The sequence below is a fragment of the Macrobrachium rosenbergii genome, chromosome 50, assembly GCF_040412425.1.
Source record: "Macrobrachium rosenbergii isolate ZJJX-2024 chromosome 50, ASM4041242v1, whole genome shotgun sequence".
In the NCBI taxonomy this organism is placed as follows: domain Eukaryota; kingdom Metazoa; phylum Arthropoda; class Malacostraca; order Decapoda; family Palaemonidae; genus Macrobrachium; species Macrobrachium rosenbergii.
Window position 1 is genome coordinate 4,217,839 of NC_089790.1, and position 18,768 is coordinate 4,236,606.

Sequence of the window (18,768 nt, forward strand, 5' to 3'; positions counted from 1 at the left end):
AAGTCTTGTGGTAATATTTCACAACAGTATGAGACCTGCCTTGATCTTTAAGACGAATTTATTTATACGTACATACATATACATACATACATGTATATATAGTTATATATACAAATAGAGACGAGATCCACGAAAGAAAGAGAAGCAATGGAGTGCTGCTAAGTAAAGGACTTTAAGTCGAAAGGCCTTGCAGCACTTTACTGTTTCTCTTACCTTCGTGGATTTTGTCGTTATTTATATATTCATCACGTTCCATATTTTCGTGATTCAGTTATACACAGTTTATATATACGTACATATATCATATTATATATATATATATATGTATACATTGATATATGTAGACAGATAGATAGATAAAGATAGACAAGTATAATATATACATATATATATATATTTTTTTTTCAACGTGTGCATATTTCTTCTTATGAATAGGTTACAAATGGCACGGATCATGTAACTCAGTTCAAGCAAAACACAGACTTGAGGGTTAAATCTAGAGAATGCATTCCCAGCCGTTTGTAAATCGAAGAAGTCGGTAAGATTTTCGTCAAACAGACAAAGCACGCTTTCGCCATCGATATAATGAACCTCATTACTCCCATAAACTTCATTATTATCATGATCACTTTTCTTGCCATGAGATCTTGTTAACAGTTATTACGTTACCCTTCACGAACTGCACGGTCATATAATTACGAGACGGGACAGGCGATGAAGTTAAAGCTTTCTCATCTTACGCCATTTCTGCATCTCCAATTACCCGAGTTGATTATATTCAGTCGGAAGCGGGGTGAAATTTCAGCTTATTTAATCGCAATAATGCGTCTGTTCTCTTTACTTGCCTTGGGAAATTGTTAGAATGAAATCGTTCGTTTACGTAGCTGGGATGTATGTTTTAAAAGATTATTAATAATGCCTTAAGAGGGTTATGCTTTCTGAAGAAATTAGATCAAATTATTCCAAACGGAAGTTATCAAAAATCAAGAATGACCTTGAAATGATGTTAACGTCCTCTGATTTTTTACGGAATTTACTTTGTGAGAAAAGTTTGGTATATGCTGAAATGACAAATGTTTTTCCTTTTTTACTGACAGGTTGGTCGCTTGCAGCGAAACAATACAGAAATAAAGAAGAAACGGCAAGTCCAGGTATCCCGCAATTCAAGTCGTCTGACCATTCACCAAAGTGGTGATGAAAAGGCATCCTGCACCACAAGAAAAACTGGACCTCCCACAAGATTATTATGCAGAGATTACTGATATCTTCCTTCCAACAATGAGGAGTAACATCACGTTGATGTTTTCGTCAGTGACGTAGTGGTTCTCGACTGACGTCACTGGGTGACTCCTGTGTGAAAGATCTCGAGCTGTCCTTCTGATCGCGAAAGGAAGATACAGCAACTCGCAATGGTTACCACAGTGGAACTCGACCCCGTACCAAATCGCGTGTCTCCCGAAGACGTGATGTTGACCTTGAAGACGTTGGAGGCCGAGCTGGAAAAGCCTTCGCCCTCCCCCCCTTACCAACAAACGCCCCTTCCTTCCCTGAACTTCATCCCCACCTACACATACTACTCCTCCTCCGCTTCTGCTTCATCCTCCTCCTCCTCCTCCTCTTCTTCTTTCTCATTCTCGACGTCCTGGGACGACCTCGTCTTCAACAACACCTCGTGGAACAACGAAAACGGGACGTTCCCCGAGGAAGGACCAGTTTTCCCCGAGTACATCAAGATCGTTTCGACGGTCTTCTGCAGCATCGTCTTCGTCGTAGGGGTCGTTGGCAACCTGCTGGTCCCCGTCGTCATTCTCAAGAATCGGGACATGAGGAACTCGACCAACTGCTTCCTCATCAACCTGAGTTTCGCGGATCTTCTCGTACTCCTCATCTGCCTCCCAACCGTCCTTGTGGAACTTCATACGTCTCCGGACATGTGGGTCCTGGGATACACTATGTGTGAGTAAAAGTGATCGAGGTTTAGCTGTGTGTCTCATTTACAGTGTATACAGGACATCTACACAGCTTGTGTGTAATGCATTCCGATGCATTTCTCCTTGCTCTTCAGAGTGATTCTATGATGTTGTTTTTTTAATGTCACTTTTCTACTTACAAAATGTCATTAAAGTTTTTTTTTCATTCAAATCTCCAGATTTAAACAATCCATAGTTGAATGTACTCAGTATACTGACTGAATAAGACCTTTTTCTAACTTTAGAAATATTTTCATTTAGGCATGGAAAAACATCTCATTATTTCTGATTTCAGCATATAGTAAAAGAGTTACTCTAGTTTTTGATGATTTTTTTTTTTTGTAGGTGTAATTCATTACATAAAAACAGTCCTATTACGTCTTTCAGTTTAAGTAATCACGTGGCATCATTTCAGATTCTTCTTTGGGGGGCAAAGGTTCAGAACTTATGGTATGGGTGGGGTGGCGAGCGAAGGGAGCCCCATCCGCTGGGGGTATGGGGACGCTGTTAGCAACACCACCGCCCCCCGGAGAAATTTTTGGAAATTTGTGCACATTCTGGAGCATTTGGAAGCCATATAACAGCTATATTGAGTTAATAAAGCAGCAAACCGGTATTATTATTATTATTTCAAAGGCTAGGGGCAATCCAAGTCTTGGGGGGAGGAGTGTCATCCCTATACTCTATCTTACTATCAAATGGTCTTTCTAATACAGAGGTTCCCAAATTTTTGTTCCTCGGTACCCCTTGGGCTTTTGTATGGGTTCCCATGTACCCCTAACACTAAAAATTATGCTTAATATTAAAAAAGAACTTTTTAATATTTTGATATTTTAAATTTATGGAGTCTGCATGTGTAGATTACATAGGTATCTTAAATGGTAACAGAAATAAAGCAATTACTAAGGTAATTTATGTTTTGATCCAGCACATACAATTGTACAGTAGTAATTATTTTCTTCAGACCAAATGTACCCCATGAAACGTGCAAATGTACCCCAGTTTGGGAACCCCTGTTCTAATATATTGAAGTCTGTTACTCAAGCCAACGATTTTTGTTCTCATTTTTTCTTTTTAGAAAATCGTGCGCCTCATGACAAAAAAAAAAAAAATTTAGTAACTTCAAAGTTTTCTGGATTATATCTTCAATACCAAAGAAATTTTAGTATCAACTACTTTTGATGCTTTTTCCCAACAGTTTAATCTCGTTATATAAATACTAATCACATCAAAGAGTTGAAATAATTAATAAGACTGAGGCATTATATTACATAATGAACCACTTCCAATTGCAATGGACTTACGCTTTTCTTTGAGGATGAAAAATCTTAATTCTTAAACTCTACTCAACCACAAAAGAAAGTTTATTAGTAAGCCCTTTGTAGATAGTAAACTTCGTCTCGTGTGGTTTGTTATGACAGTATTACAGTTCAAAATTACGAGGACTCCGCAGTGAAGACATTCACCAAATGTTTATTATCGGCGTCGATGTCAATTAGCACAAAGAGGACCCAACGTGATGTTTCATCCTGATCGCGAGACAAGAACTTAACAGGCGGACTCTTGTTTATTGGAAGTGTAAGCATGCAAATTACTCTCGCACTGAGAGGAACTTAAGATTTACAGCTCTTTGATTGAAAACGATTAGGAACAATATTTCCCTCTCTCTGTGCACACACACACACACACACCATATATAAATATATATATATATATATATATATATATATATATATATATATATATATATATATATATATATATATATATATATAAATATATATATATATATATATATATATATATGTAAATATATATGTATTACTGAATCACAAAAATATGGAACGTGATGCACATATAAATAAAGACAAAATTCACGAGGAAAGAGAAACAGTGGAGTGCTGCAAGGCCTTTCGACTTATCGTCCTTTATTTAGCATGCTAAGCAAAGGACAATGAGTCGACAGGCCTTGCAGCACTCCATTGTTTCTCTTCCTTTGTGGATTTTGTCTTTATATATATATATATATATATATATATATATATATATATATATATATATATATATATATATATATATATATATATTTATAATTATACATATATATGCATAATATAATGTATATACGTATGTATATGTGTATGGGTATATGTATATATATACATATACATACGTAAAGCGACGAATACGCCACCATTATTAAAACCAGAAAAGCCAAACAGCCCTACCGAAATCACACAAATGCAATGGATCCGAGAAAATAAAGAAACGCGATTGTTACAATGTGTCGTAATGCGCTTCCTCGTTACGTAAACAGCTTCTCCTGGGTTTACGTAACCAAAGCAATAATGGAAACAGGTCTGAGAGAAATGACTTCTTTTATCTTTTAGTCCCCCCATTTAAATATTCTTGAATTCGTTTTCTTCTGTTACATAACTGCAAAAAGAACGTTAACGCAATGAGGCGAGATTTCCATTGATCTAGTCTTTATTTAAGCCGTAAAAAGGAAAAAAACATAGAGTAACCGAGTAAGCCTTTCCCAAACCTTCTCTTCCGGCCCAACCCCTCCCCGTTCCCCAGGCCACAGTCTGACGGAAGGCCCAGACTTGCAAATCTCGTTAGGGAGTCACCCACATTCTCCTACGGGGTCCAGTGTTTTCTACAACTCCCACTGCTCGGTGCTTTAGTTTGGAAACATCTTCTTTGCTAAACGTCCCGAAGATGTAGCTACAGAACACCAACCCCTACGTTAATATGACGTCATATAATTCCACAAAAATTTAAGATTTTTTTTTTTTTTTGGAGATAACAGAAAGGCACTTAAACGAAACATTCGACGGATATTTACATAACTTCCAAATCCCTTTGTTACTCTGCTGAGACGATAAATTTTGGCTATGTTGAGTTTCAAGCCATTACTCATTCAAAAATCTAAAGATTTCAAACATTTTTGTACAAAGGGACCTAAACTGCTGTAAGCTGGGACTATATGAAACAAGTTATAGCAGCATTAACAAAAACTGTACCAATGAATATGAAGACAGTTAATTTGAAATGAACCCCACGTTCTTCGGAAGCTGAATTTCAAGTCAATGAGTTCCGTCGACTTGCTCCATACGAATAGGGGATTATTTTCTGAATACAATACTTGTGATAATATAACTCATTTGAAACGTATAAAAGGAAGATGATTTGAGGTAAATATTTCATACGGATGTTTTGGGTGTACCATGAGATGTTTTGGGTGTACCATGAGCAGGGGATAAACTGGTTCTTCAAATATGTTCCCTTTAATTTCCCATTCTTCAGATATCTGTAAGCATTCGTTCAGTGAATGAGTACCTGTTAAACTTGGGTTCCTTTACCTTATTTTAACCATGACTAAACAGTGGTCTGGTCATCATACAATAATAAGAAAGGTAAATAAAGGTCTGAGTATTGTATCACTGGCATAAAGTCCTTCAGCCAAGTACCAACTCTTAATAGTTAGGTTACTTCAAAAGTATATTCAACATTAACTCAAGGCATCTGTATGAAGCTGAAAAACTATATTTATACATTACAGCAATTCAATCATTCTAAAAAAAATTAAAACTTAAGTTATCGTTCATTCAATTTATGAATAAAGTTGCAAAAATTAAAATTTAATTACTGTGAAGTACTCCTGAACTTAAGAGTTTGGACTTTAATATTTTAAAATCTTAAAAAATCAAAATTATAGTTACATTAATTTAAAACTTAAAAATATTTAGAAGCCTAAGTTAAACTTTAATCCAATTGAGTTGAGATACATTAACATTAAAAATTATCAGTCAAACGTCTTTACTCCCTGGAAGAAAAAATTGTTAGAAACCTTTCCATAACCTTGCTCTTAGGTCATGAGACCTACGGACAAGGGTCTGGGAGGAGCCTCCTCCCCTACAGGGGCCCCGCCCCTGCAGGGGTGGAGGTTAAGTCAAGTTAGGTTTGGATGCAAGAAAGTCCAGGAACCTCACCTTGAAAATCCTAACCTGAGGAGAATATTTTTTCCACATGAATATCTTGAGTAAAGGTTTCCTTGGGTTCCGAATGTAGAGTAAATCTCAAAACCTGAAAGCAATTTTTGAAATATTCAATATGGTGTTCATGATCACAAGGCATGCTAAATTACTTGGCTTTCAAGACTCAACTAAAATCAAGAGGTATAATCACCACATAAGTCCTGAAAACACATTACAAATCAGCAACTGAATTTTTATCTTCCTACTTCAAGCACATACTAACCTTCCCAGAAATAAAATCTCAATTGTTTGACTAAAATCAATCAAATCCACACGAATGCAAAGTTACATGACGGAAAAATTAAGCCCACATAATATTTCCAAAGCGCCATCAGTTCCTGAAAAAAGAAAGTTAGCAGCATTGACCGAAATGATCGCTGACTGGGCAAACTTTGAATGGTGTAAAAATAAAACCATCACATGTCCACTGCTATATGACAATTTTGCCAGTTGTATTGTAAAAATCAAATCAAGAAATTATTGATGCGTACTCCTTTTGACAACTTTTTCTAAAACGAAATATTTACAAAGTTCATATTAACAATTTCCGACATTTGTTTTCTTATAATGGCAGGTTAGGTTGGGTTAGGTACGTTATTCAGCTAAAGTATCAATCTCTTATTTGGCTAAAGTATCAATATCTTTAAGAAAACTAACAAAAATTAAGAATATTACATCAATAACACAGAAATTTTTTATTAAATATTAACTATAAGTATAGACTAGGCTACTTAGGGGTAGCTCAAGAAACATGAATAAAATACATGTACTGTCACTACGTGGTACTGCATAACAAACTGGCACTACTGAAAAATTCAACTGGAAAAACCTGAAAAAATAACATTAAACTAATACAATTAATAAATAAAGTTAAGTATAGCCTAGAAACTCAGTATCTGCCTAGTACCTCAGACCACCGTGCCTCAACGTAGACCACTTTCCAGCTCCAAGAACCAACAAAATATTTGCAGGTCTTCCTCCAACGCCAAAGTACCTGTGACAGAACCCTACTAGTGATGTCCATTGTCCCGCAACGATAACTGAGAACGGTTACGAATACGAACTTACGTTTGTTTACACTGAAATAAATTTTCGTCGACGTCATCACCGACGATCCAGTCGGCATTTCCAGCAATGAACGACAAACACCAGAGAGAAATATGCCTCTTATTTTTGTTTAAATGAAATCGAATACAATTCTTAATGCTTCATTACTGACTGTTTTACTGCGCATTCGGCAATTTCGGCTTATTGGCTGAAACTGGCTTCTGGACAGAGTTTCAGTTAGGGTAATTTTCCATGAGGCAGAAAATTATGTACAGTACATTTAAGTATCCAGATATATCATTTATATATTGAAAATCCTTCAGTTGTACCAGAATGTTACTCTTTGTTTATTATTGACGACATTTTCTTGATTTATTATTCCTCTCTCGTATCAAGTTTTTAAAGGTAACTCTCACGCTAGAACATCTGTTGAACACACGAACTTAATCAAAATTTGGATTGTAAGTGGCTCACGTTTGTCATAGGAAATAAATACCAAAATAAATTAAAATAAATAAAAACTATTGAAAATGTTTTTAGATACTGACACGATACGGAGATATTCTCCAGTCCAAATCACAAAGCAAGGAAGGGAGGAAAAGTTTGATCTTACTTCCTTTGCAAGTTTGTTACCGGGACCTCGATATTCTATGACTGTGGCAAACTCTTGAAATCTGGTTTATTCTGCTCGTAGACCGCGTCTCCGTTTGTGCTTTGGCTGAAGGTGAATCAGTGCTTCATCTTCTGCACAAAAAGTGCGGAGGAGGGGTCGTACTTTCAAAGATTTATCTTTTTTTTTTATAAATTTCTTAACTGAATGCTTTAACCAGGATAAAGTCTGAATTATATAGACTGCTTAGCGAATGGCTTAAACTGGTTAAATTTTTTAATTGAAAGACTTAGTTGCTTTGTAAATAGTACTATAAACTATATTACTTTCTCAGCAGTTTAGGATCTTGAACGATATCGAGACAGATTACCAGACTTTTACAATTCCAGATTCTGTTGTTGTTCTTGAAGACTTAGAATTAAATTATACCTTCTTTCCCTGCACAAACTTATATAACGATCGACGCTGTATGTGAGTCTTCGCACTGTCTGTTGATCTAGTCTTAGCGGGTAGTACTGCACTCTCTCTCTCTCTCTCTCTCTCCCTTTTGATATTACTTCTAAGAACTGCTCGACACAGACTTCGTTCAATAGCACGCATCAGAGTCACCCTTCTTCCATCGAGTGCGCAAAGGTAAAAAGTTTCGACAACTTAGAGTGGATTTTTTTCTTTTACCTTACTCTCTTGCATAACATTTCGAATAACTGTTGGAAGGCGTAGTTTTCCTTAGTAGCATCGTTTGTAATATTCATATTTCAGGTAATCAAATCCTTTTTCGAAGCGTTCATATAGGAAGTCAAGAACAAGTCGATGTGGCTGTAAAAAAATAACAAAAAAGTTGAGTTCCGAGAATGACCACGAAAGCGTTCAAAGAGAAGCAAGCCAGTTCATGCGTAAGAACAATCTACAAGTGAAGTGACGATTTCAGTCTCTTTTTATTTTATTTCAAATAAAACACCAGATCGTACGAGAGACTTTTAATCCTCTGTAATTGAAATTGAGATACGGTTCCTGGAATAATGAGAGAAACCCAGAAATAGGAAGTAACTGACAAAGAACTTCCTAATATGAAAATAGGCCATAGTTTACTTTGAGGAAGAAATACACTATCCTCCCTTGCTTTCAGAATGATTCCAATTACAACAAAGTGCCTGAATACGATGAGAGCATGTAAAAATACGATAGAATCAGCTATTACTTCTTCTCACGTTGGGACGCAAAATAAACGAAGCTAATTGGCAACTGTTACGGCAAGTTCCTTTTCAAACTTGATACTAATTTTGCGTAAAATAGATTTATGCCAGGTAATTCTGCAATCCTACACCTTTGCACTGCTGTCTCAACCCTCTTGGAATAAGAAACGATCAACTACCAGGACAATTACTTTAGTGCAATATCAACCCCCCTAGGTTAGTCCTTTGGGAGCCACACAAGCTTAAGGCCCAGTTCCGATCAAGCAGTGTAGAAGGTTCCGTGGCTTGATGACTCATGGGGTTTTACTTTCCATTCAGTCGATGAACCCCATATTGTAATACATAGCTGCTCTGTCAAAAGAAAAAAAAAAGTGAGGCACAGTACAATGTGCTGAGGCGATTTGTAAAGGACGATTTCAACTACGGCTAACTTTTTTAAAGGTGTAAATAGGCTATTTTTTTTTATTGTGAAGACTAAATAAACGCCCACGAAAAATGCTGAAATGATTTCTGTCAAATAATCAGTAGGGCCTTGTTTATCTTAGAACTATTTTTCTAAAAACAAAAGTTAAATTTGGTTTTTATGGAAACTTTCACATATGAAGTACAATAGGTTACTTTCACATTAGGGCACCCTTCTGATAAAATCTTCAGAAAATTTAACAGATTCTAGAATTACCCCCTTTGTATCAAGACCTTAAAAGTGAAATGACGAATTTGCCCAAAACCAAAGCCTTTGCGGTTCCTGACTGAGAAGCATTGGCCCCTGAGCTTTCCGTGAGCATTTACAAACAGCTCTCGTTTTCGTCAGAGGAACTTCAAACGGATGCAGAAGCAGAAACGCACAAAGCGCTATCTGCATACTGTCGTAAAGGCACTGAGTAGGAAACGAGCCCACGCGGACAAAGAGAACAGACAGGCTTTCAGAATGGTTTCGCAAATGAAAATATGAAAAAGTTAACTCCAACAATATTTCACTGGCTGAAAACAAAAGTCTGGGAAATATTCTCGCATACGGTTTGTTCATACAGATACATGAAATTCGGCCAGGTTCTTCAAAAGGTGAGAGCTGGAACCGCCGTCTATAGTTGCAAAATCACTTAAAACTAAGACGGATTTTAAGAGCTTTTGCTTGCAGTGTGTTAAGTCTGCTATGACTGCCTACCTATATGAAATTTGGTCAGGTTCTTCAAAGATGACGGCTGGAACCGCCTTCTATAGTTGCAACATCACTGAAAACTAAGATAGATTTTAAGAGCGTTTGCTTGCAAAGTGTTAAGTCTGCTATGACTGCCTACCCTTAGTAGTCTTATGGTCAGTATCATACGTACAAGATTCATGTATCCGCTTATACTGAATCGAGATCAGCTTTTCTCATTGACAATTTTCGTCTATGCATGCCATTTGTTTGCCAATTCAGCGAGCAGCTTTTGTCCTGTCATAGAAATGAAAATGAAAATGGAAAGTGAAGTCGTCACGTTTGATAAAAACTTCAAAGAGATTATATACAATGTCAAAACACGGTTAAAACCATTTTTCTGTGATACGGGGCTTTGACCAGTGCAAGAAACAAATAAGAAACATTAGAAAATTAACGATGTATATGTATATATATTTTTTGTGTGTGTGTGTGTGTGAATGTCTGCCGAAATTTTGAGTTTACGTGACGTTCTGGATTATAACGAGCATGAAGGAAAATACCTCTCTTCATTTCCATTGTAAACTTAAACCAAAGCGATTCCCGTTTAATGAGTTTCCAAAAGGAGCAATCTTTCTTTTCAGTCACATGAACCTAATCAAAAGGGTTTATCCACGTGATTTTGCAAGAAAATGTCCGTGATATTATAAGTAAGACGTCTAAAATATCAGGTCATATACGAATAAAACATAAATTTTCAAGATTCCTGGAATATAATACTGTACGAATATTAATATTACTGAATTTATTTGCAAGAAAAGATAGATATGTCAGTTCTCCCCTCATTTATAAATTGTGCACTCATTACTGTTTTCTTGTGTAGTCTATCTCTCCTCTTATCTACATGTTAAAGGTCTGACCTTTTGACTTTTTAAAGCCATGTTGGGAAGATTACAGGGTCCGTTTTTACAGATATCAAAGAATCTTGGATGTATCATCCTTCACTGAATAATGAATGGGGTATTAATAGCTTGGGAGAAATTGCAATTATAAAATCAAGACGCTGGGAGTTCATTAAGTGATTTTTAATAGATCGTCATTAATTTTCATTTTAGTGTTTTCGTAGTAGAAAGTTTTGCAAATATATTTTCTTCCATTTTTGTAATTGACGGGTTTGATTTTTTGAAGATGTCATTCCAGAATGAAGTGTACTGAAAGAAGGGTTGTAAAATTCTTATATTTTGTACTGTTGTTTGATGACGCAAAATAGCAATACTAGAATTTTACTTCTTAGGTAGCATTACTATCATCTCGTATTATAACGATAAACGCTAAATAAGAATGGATTCTGATGATAATCCATCTGAGAGATTTTTATCTAGTTACTTTCCTACCTAAACACATGTCTTTTACAAAAGACTGGGGATATTCATGAAATAGAAAACCATGACATTTCTGTAAATTTACAGATAAAGGAGACTAGTGTCCTTGTCTATAATCCAGGGATGAAGGAGAATGTGACTGAAAAACAACATTTTAGAAAAAATATTCTTGGTCTCTTTTTTTTCGGAGGAGGAGCTAGACTAAATGAGTACACAAAAGTTGGCTTTCAGTTTGTAGGATTTCAAGTTAATGAGAATGGAGACGTGTTTTTGAAAGACAGGGCCTTAATGGAAGTGCAGGGTTTCAGAAGAGGAAAAATCATGAAGATATCTGTCAACAAAAACAGTCTGTCACACCATACTTAAGGGAAAAGCAGGAGGAGGGTACAGTTGATTATAATGACAAATGCAGAAGTTCCAGAGGAATTATTAGTCATTCTTTGGCTAAACCAAAATGGAGGATGGATGGTATTTTTTTAGTGGGGGGAGAAGTGTTCAGAATGATAAAGAGGTAAGGGACCATGGAAGACGCTGTATGATAGAGGGGGCTAAGATTAAAATGACAGAAAAGGCATGAGCTGACGAGGAGTTTGACAGCCTCAAGGCGTATGATATACGAGTTTCAAAAACAAATTGTTGAAAATGTAGTTATATTGAAGACTTAATAGGACATAAAGGGAAATGAGGAAAATCTATTATAAAAAAATATAAAAGAGAAAAAGGGGAAAATATGACCACAAGACTTGGAGAAAGGGGTTGTTTTAGACGCAAGGTAATGCAAAGAAAAATGTTTAAAGCAGGTGGATCATAGGATCAAAGTTATTTTTAAGAATTTCAAACACCCCTGGTTTATGTTCTGTCTTGGCTCCTTCCAGGTAAAAATGAATCATTCCCAGAAGTCCATTCACCTTCTCCTTTTCCTAACCTCTTTGTTTCAGCATTTTGGATGTGAAGAGCTTATATCCATCCCTAGGGTCGTTTCAACACAACACAATCCTTTCCTCAAATAGCAAAGGTTCTTCATGATTATTCGGCTTCTAATTTAACCGATGGAATAGGCCCCAATTAAGCATACAGCAAAGGAAATAAAGATCACATAATTACTAGGGAAAAGTTTAGCTAATTACAGCTAGATTAGAGACAATCTTTACATAACTCCCGCCCAGTTCCTCGTCGATTGCGAAGAGTCCAATGATTATCGACAGGGGCATATAAAAAAAAAATTTTAAGGCTTCATTCGTTGCCCTAAAGATTCAATGAACGAGGCTAAATACATCATGCAAATGCAGTGATTTGAGAAAAGTTACCGTTCATAATTACACATTTCGCAGGGTCTGCCAAGATATAAAGGAATATCTCTTGGAAGCAGATGATAGAAGTGCATTCAGTCTACAATATCCGCCGTCTGAAGCCTTTCAGAACGGGCTTGAATTTCAAAACATAGGTACGAGAAATTTAGAAAACCTCTTAATCTGATATCAGTGAGCCAGAACATCTCTCTCTCTCTCTCTCTCTCTCTCTTTCCAAAGTTACTACGGTATACGCCACGATTGAAAAGTGAGATGAAAAATAAAATAATTTAGTACTAGAGGATGATTCCAATTGTACTTGCCATGGACAGATGCACAAAATCATGAAGAAATTAACTAAACTAATACAACCAATAATCCTATGTCCTTTGGAAATTAGGTTTAATATCATGACGCCCAAATTCCTTTCCATGGACACTCCTTCTGAGAACCACGTCCATGAATATTGACACTCAAGACGTGACACAACAATCCTTCCCTGGATCTGTTGTAAAAGAGAACTCTTGGTGTAAATAACTTATAATTTGGAAGTGTGTATTTATGTGAGTTTTTATTAAAATCCTTCTTTTTTCACAGGTAAGATTGTCCCTTACGTTGAAATGAGCGTGGTTCACGCATCGTCGCTATCACTGGTTGTGATTAGTTTGGAGAGATATCACGTGATCTGCCGCCCTCTACAAGCAGGCTACCGTTGCACGAAAGCCAAAGCGATAACAGCTATATTCATTATATGGATCCTAGCCTTCATTTCGGCTGGGTAAGTTGTTTAGTAGTGGCTAATATCAACAAATTGATGAACTAAAGCAGAATAAGACTGGGACTCTAACTTCACAATGCTCTCTGTTAATGAACCTTAAATACTAGTCTCAGATGTATACTGACTTGAATATTTTTTCCAAACCACTTGCACTTTTTAGCTTTCATGCTTTCCTACTTCCTGGTATCAAATCTTTAACAGATTCCAGAGTATTTTTTGTTTCATTTCCATGCACGCCAGTGCCAAATGCTAAGAGTTTAACCATGGTCATTAATACTAATTTCTAAACATTGCTATCATGAAACATCAGTCATTAAGGTACTGTAGCCTCAAGAGTGGCGTTATTTAAAACAGCTTATGAAACGATAGTGGTTATATTTGCTACTGGAATCTTGGTTGTAGTTGTTTTTTCTTACTATAGTAGTAGTGGTAGCGATTATTGTTTTTTTTTCAAGAGGCTCCTGTTCCTTGTGCTTTGCTAAATCCTTAGGCCTTTTTCCACACACACCTACACTCATTAGTTATTATATATATATATATATATATATATATATATATATATATATATATATATATATATATATATATATATATATATATATACATACATCATAATATATATAATCCATTAATCTAAATTTTCTTTTCAGACCAACGGTCTTGCAGGTTGAGTTCCGGTACACAACGTTCCACGATGGAACAGTGAATCCAAGCTGCATCAACACCATAGAGACCCTCTGGAGCAAGTGCTACATCGTTGCCACCAGCATACTCTTCTTCTTCGTCCCGTTGCTGGTTCTTGTTGGGATCTACACGGTCATCGCGAGACAGTTGCTAGTCGACACCTACGACCTGACCCACAACGAGGAGAACCCACAAATGCGAGCGAGACGCCAAGTGGTCATCATGCTGGCCACTGTCGTCCTGTTTTTCTTCCTCTGCCTGATGCCCATGAGAGTGTTCCTGCTGTGGATCCTGGCCGTCTCGACGGAGACCGTCGGCTCGTTAGGCCTGGAGGGCTTCTACAACCTGCTCTACTTCTGCCGAGTGATGCATTACATCAACTCTTCGATCAATCCCATCCTCTACAACATGACTTCAACGAAGTTCCGCACGGCCTTCCTCCGGGTGTTCAGCAAGAGACAAGGACGGCTGTACAGACAAGACACATGCAGCAATACTTCCTACAACAACCACACCATTACAAACAATCTGCGGCTGCACTATGGCACCAACTGCTCTATGGTGTACAAGACAGTTTATTCCAAGAGCGTTGTCAGCCATCAGTACAGTTACACTTCAACAGGGTCAGCGTCATCGCAGTTCACTAGGCAGAGTCTAGTGACCAGCTGCGGACGCAATTCAACCAAAGATTCGTATGTTTAAGTGGCGTTATCAAGAACATATACTGGAAAATGGAAATCTATATGTCAAGTTGTGTTTACGTGTTCATGTAACTAATAAATGTTATTCAAGGAAATATATCTTTCTCGGACTGTATGTGAATACAATGTATTTTCTTCAATATTAATCAGAGATTTCAAAATCTAATTGTGGTATGTAAGCCTCAGAATGAAAAACTGAGATGAAAATGGCACTGTGTATATACATGTATGTATGAAAATGGCACTGTGTATATACATATATGTATAAGTGCGTTTTTGTTATGGTCCTTTGGTAAAGATTACCCTTTTGCGGAGTGATCAGTCTGTTAAAAAACATCACCAAATTTCGTTCTTGTTCTTCTCAAGAACTCAAAAACCAAGGTCGTTTTGCAAAACGAGCAAAACGAGTCTTTGGTTATGACTAACTAGCCTATTTGCAAAATAAGAAATATAGATGCTAATTTACTGTTAACATCTGGCCATTTTTGTAAAAGACCAGTATGATTACCTTTATATTGAATATTCGAGTCTAATGCCTTTTAATGGAAAGGTAATGAAAATAAAAACATTGCTGTCAAGGACATGGAAGAAACAATAGATGAAAAGTAGCTGGATTATTTGCAACATCTAAACACAAGTCTTATTCACACTTTGAAATATGAGAATGTTAATAGCACAAACTGTGTTACAAATCTTTCCATCTAAGCCTTGTCAAAAGTTTTTGATCTAAGGTGCTACTTCTAGAGCTGCTGTTTGCTGTTACTTATCGCGTTTTTTTCAAAAAGACCAAGGTTTCAGTTTTTCCTCCGTCATTGCTTACTGAACATATCTGGAATCCTTAGGGTCCACTTCTACAAGTAACAGAAATATTTTTTATATGTGATTTGAACTGTTTGAGCGACACTGACCAACGCTACCATGGCAATTGCCACGCATCACTACATTGCTCTCTTGTAGCTGATGAAGTGGAATGTTGTCAGTTTCTATAAAAGGTGACGATCTGCCTCCATGCCCACGTGCACTGAAAGGAAAACTTTTCGCATCAAATTTTTTTCAGCAAATACCATTCTAAACTTGGTATTCTTCTGTAATTTACCCCGTAGGAGGTTAGTGCAGTCAGTGCATTTCACGTGTTGCAGTGTGGGCATTACTGAAGGGTGCTTGCTGCGTCCCTTCGGCTCCTATCTGCACCCACTTCAATCTCTCTTTTCATCCTCTAAAACTATTACTTCTTAGTGCAACTGTGGGAAGTTTATAAAAGTTCCACCTTTAGAAACTTCTCCTTTACTTTGTGGATCTCTATCTTGCTGTCCAGCCACTCCAATTTCCTATTTTCTCTGCCTTAAGTGCTGAATGGTCGGAAGCGCCCCAGTGCTTGACTTGATAGCCTAAATTTCATAAAACCAATTCTTCTGTAATTTCTGCACTGAGGTGAAATCACCTGTTGTTCTCGTGATTTTGTTGATCTTCAACCAACTTTATTCTTGTCTTCTCACACATGTTTCATTGCACTCTAGTTATTCTGATCACTTTTCTTATTTTTTTCTTTAGAATAAAACATGAAAGCTTGAAATTTTGACATGTAATTTGTACAAAGAACCTCTTTCACTTTGCTCTCTGAGTTCCTTCCATGTCTTGAGCAGTAATTCATTCTGGTTTTATTTTCATTTTGATTTCCTTTTTGGGGGAAATAGGCCAGTGGACTCAAGTATTTTCTGAAAAGGCCAATGTACTGACTGCTGTAAAATGACTTGATGATTAACATTACGTGTAAGTGTCAATGTTTTTCTTTTATTTTGCAAAGATGCTAGTATTTTACGAAAAGACTGCAGTTCCGTGCATTGTACAGGGAGACTGATCAATTTACAAAACGATAATTCTTATAGAAAAGACCATAACACATTCGCACACATATAGAGAAATAATCTGTTCATATACAATAACTGTTACATATATGTGTATTAACCCTTACATACCAGACAGGTTACAACGGAGACATATTTCCAGACGGGTGAAAGTGATTTTATCTATTTATATTATTATTTCCTTATGTAAGAAAAGGTAAGAACAAGAGAATGAAATCCTATAATTAAAAAGATATTTATTTTATGGCGCTGTTTTCTATCTCCAAAAATTTCCTGGAAACTTCTTTCACGTTTTTATCAGCAACATCGACCAAATAGTTAAAATATACATGCTGCTAATATCAACACATTTCTTTAGCTGGAAGCACTGTGAAAAGACGTAGTATGTCCATTACTTTCAGAACAAGGAATATTACTCTGTTGTCTAAAGAGCTACTGATATCTTCACTATATTATCTGGTGAGACAGAAAGTAACAATTGTATCAAGGACCCCTACAAACACTATAAAAAACATGTCAAACTAAATATGGAATGTGAATCTTAACTGTAAGTGGCAATAAGAGAAAAGATTCGTCTATTCTATATGAATTTCATATTTTTATCAAGCTCTTTTCTTATTATATGCTACGGCTTCAACCTCACAGCTTTAGTAACATCACTACATCAGTACAGCATGGAACTGTACCTCCTATTGGTGATATCTACAGTAGATGTGAGGAAAGTCCTCTCGATCTAAAGTTGGAGTTATTTCATTGAATTTCTAGTGACTAGAGATATTCATTTTTTCGCACCTAAGTTATCTATATATATATATATATATATATATATATATATATATATATATATATATATATATATATATATATATATATATATATATATATATATATATATATATATAACAGCAATTTGTATCCACGCATTTTTAAGCGTAACTTGGTGTACAATATCGATAAAACCACTGGCCTCTGTACAGTTATGAAAAATGGAGCTTAGGACGATGCCTGGGACTTGCTCTTTCGAATGTGTAAGCAGTAATGCTAAAACGATCAAATAACAGTGTTAGATAATTAGAGAATGATAAAACTGAATTGTCTGAAAACGATGTAGCGGCAAAACACAAGAAATGATCACGTAGAGGAATACAAACGAATAAATAAGAAATCTAGGACAAAGCGAAAACAAAAAAAAAATGGGGTAAAATGAAAATTCAGGGATACGCCTGGGAAAATCCTTCAGGAAGAAAAGGAAGTTGTACTTCATGAAAGCAACTGCAGAGAAAAAGGTGAATAAGCAAATGGATCTTGTTTTTCTCTGAAGCCACCTCTGTCAGGGGATATGTGGCTCATTATTTGAAAATAAATAAATGCACACAAATACAATTATACTTCATCCAGAATCAATTATGTATCATTTTTAATATGCAGAAGTTTCAGTGCAATGAGCATACATTCAAAAGGAAATTTCCATAATTGCTGGCATTAGCAAAATCTAAAGTTGCTCCTGGCTCTAAAAGCAATTTTGAACATGTTTAGAATAAATTACCATTTCGTAAAAATCGTTTGCTTGCTTAGGAAGTCTAATTAAACTTGGGAATCTTTTTCCTCTCTCGTCGTTGAAGTATCTATCTGTTTTTATACGTACACAACACACACATACATATATATATATACCATATACATACATACGTGCATATATATATACATATACTGTATATATACATATATACACAAATATATATGTGTGTGTGCCTTCATTACATACGGAATCAAATGTCTGCGTATAGGATCAACGTTCACGACAGTGCCCCAGTTGATCTATTTATTTTCCATTTGGGACTGCGAAAAGAAACAAATCTACGACTGCTATAACCTAACATTCCGAATTTTCTGTTCAGGACTGAGCGTATATTCATAATGCAATTATCGGCAAACTGGTACAATTAATTTCATTCTTTTACACTGACGTCTCGTAATTAAATAAATGAAAGAGCACAGAGGCACCGCTACAGGAGAGGTCAGTGACACGAGCCGGGACTCCCAGGTCCCTGCGAGGGATAGAAGGAGGCTG

General features: G+C 36.2%; 1 protein-coding gene across 1 annotated transcript in view; it reads left to right on the forward strand.

The window, feature by feature from the left end:
- Window positions 1-16,941, forward strand: part of LOC136832511 (growth hormone secretagogue receptor type 1-like) — a 134,719-nt gene extending 117,778 nt beyond the window's left edge. Inside the window, exons 2-4 of the mRNA XM_067093425.1 lie at window positions 1,098-1,956; window positions 13,267-13,447; window positions 14,098-16,941. Coding sequence (XP_066949526.1) covers window positions 1,410-1,956; window positions 13,267-13,447; window positions 14,098-14,833 — 1,464 coding nt within the window. The 5' untranslated portion in view covers window positions 1,098-1,409 and the 3' untranslated portion in view covers window positions 14,834-16,941. The remainder of the gene's footprint in view (window positions 1-1,097; window positions 1,957-13,266; window positions 13,448-14,097) is intronic.
- Window positions 16,942-18,768: the final 1,827 nt, after the last annotated feature.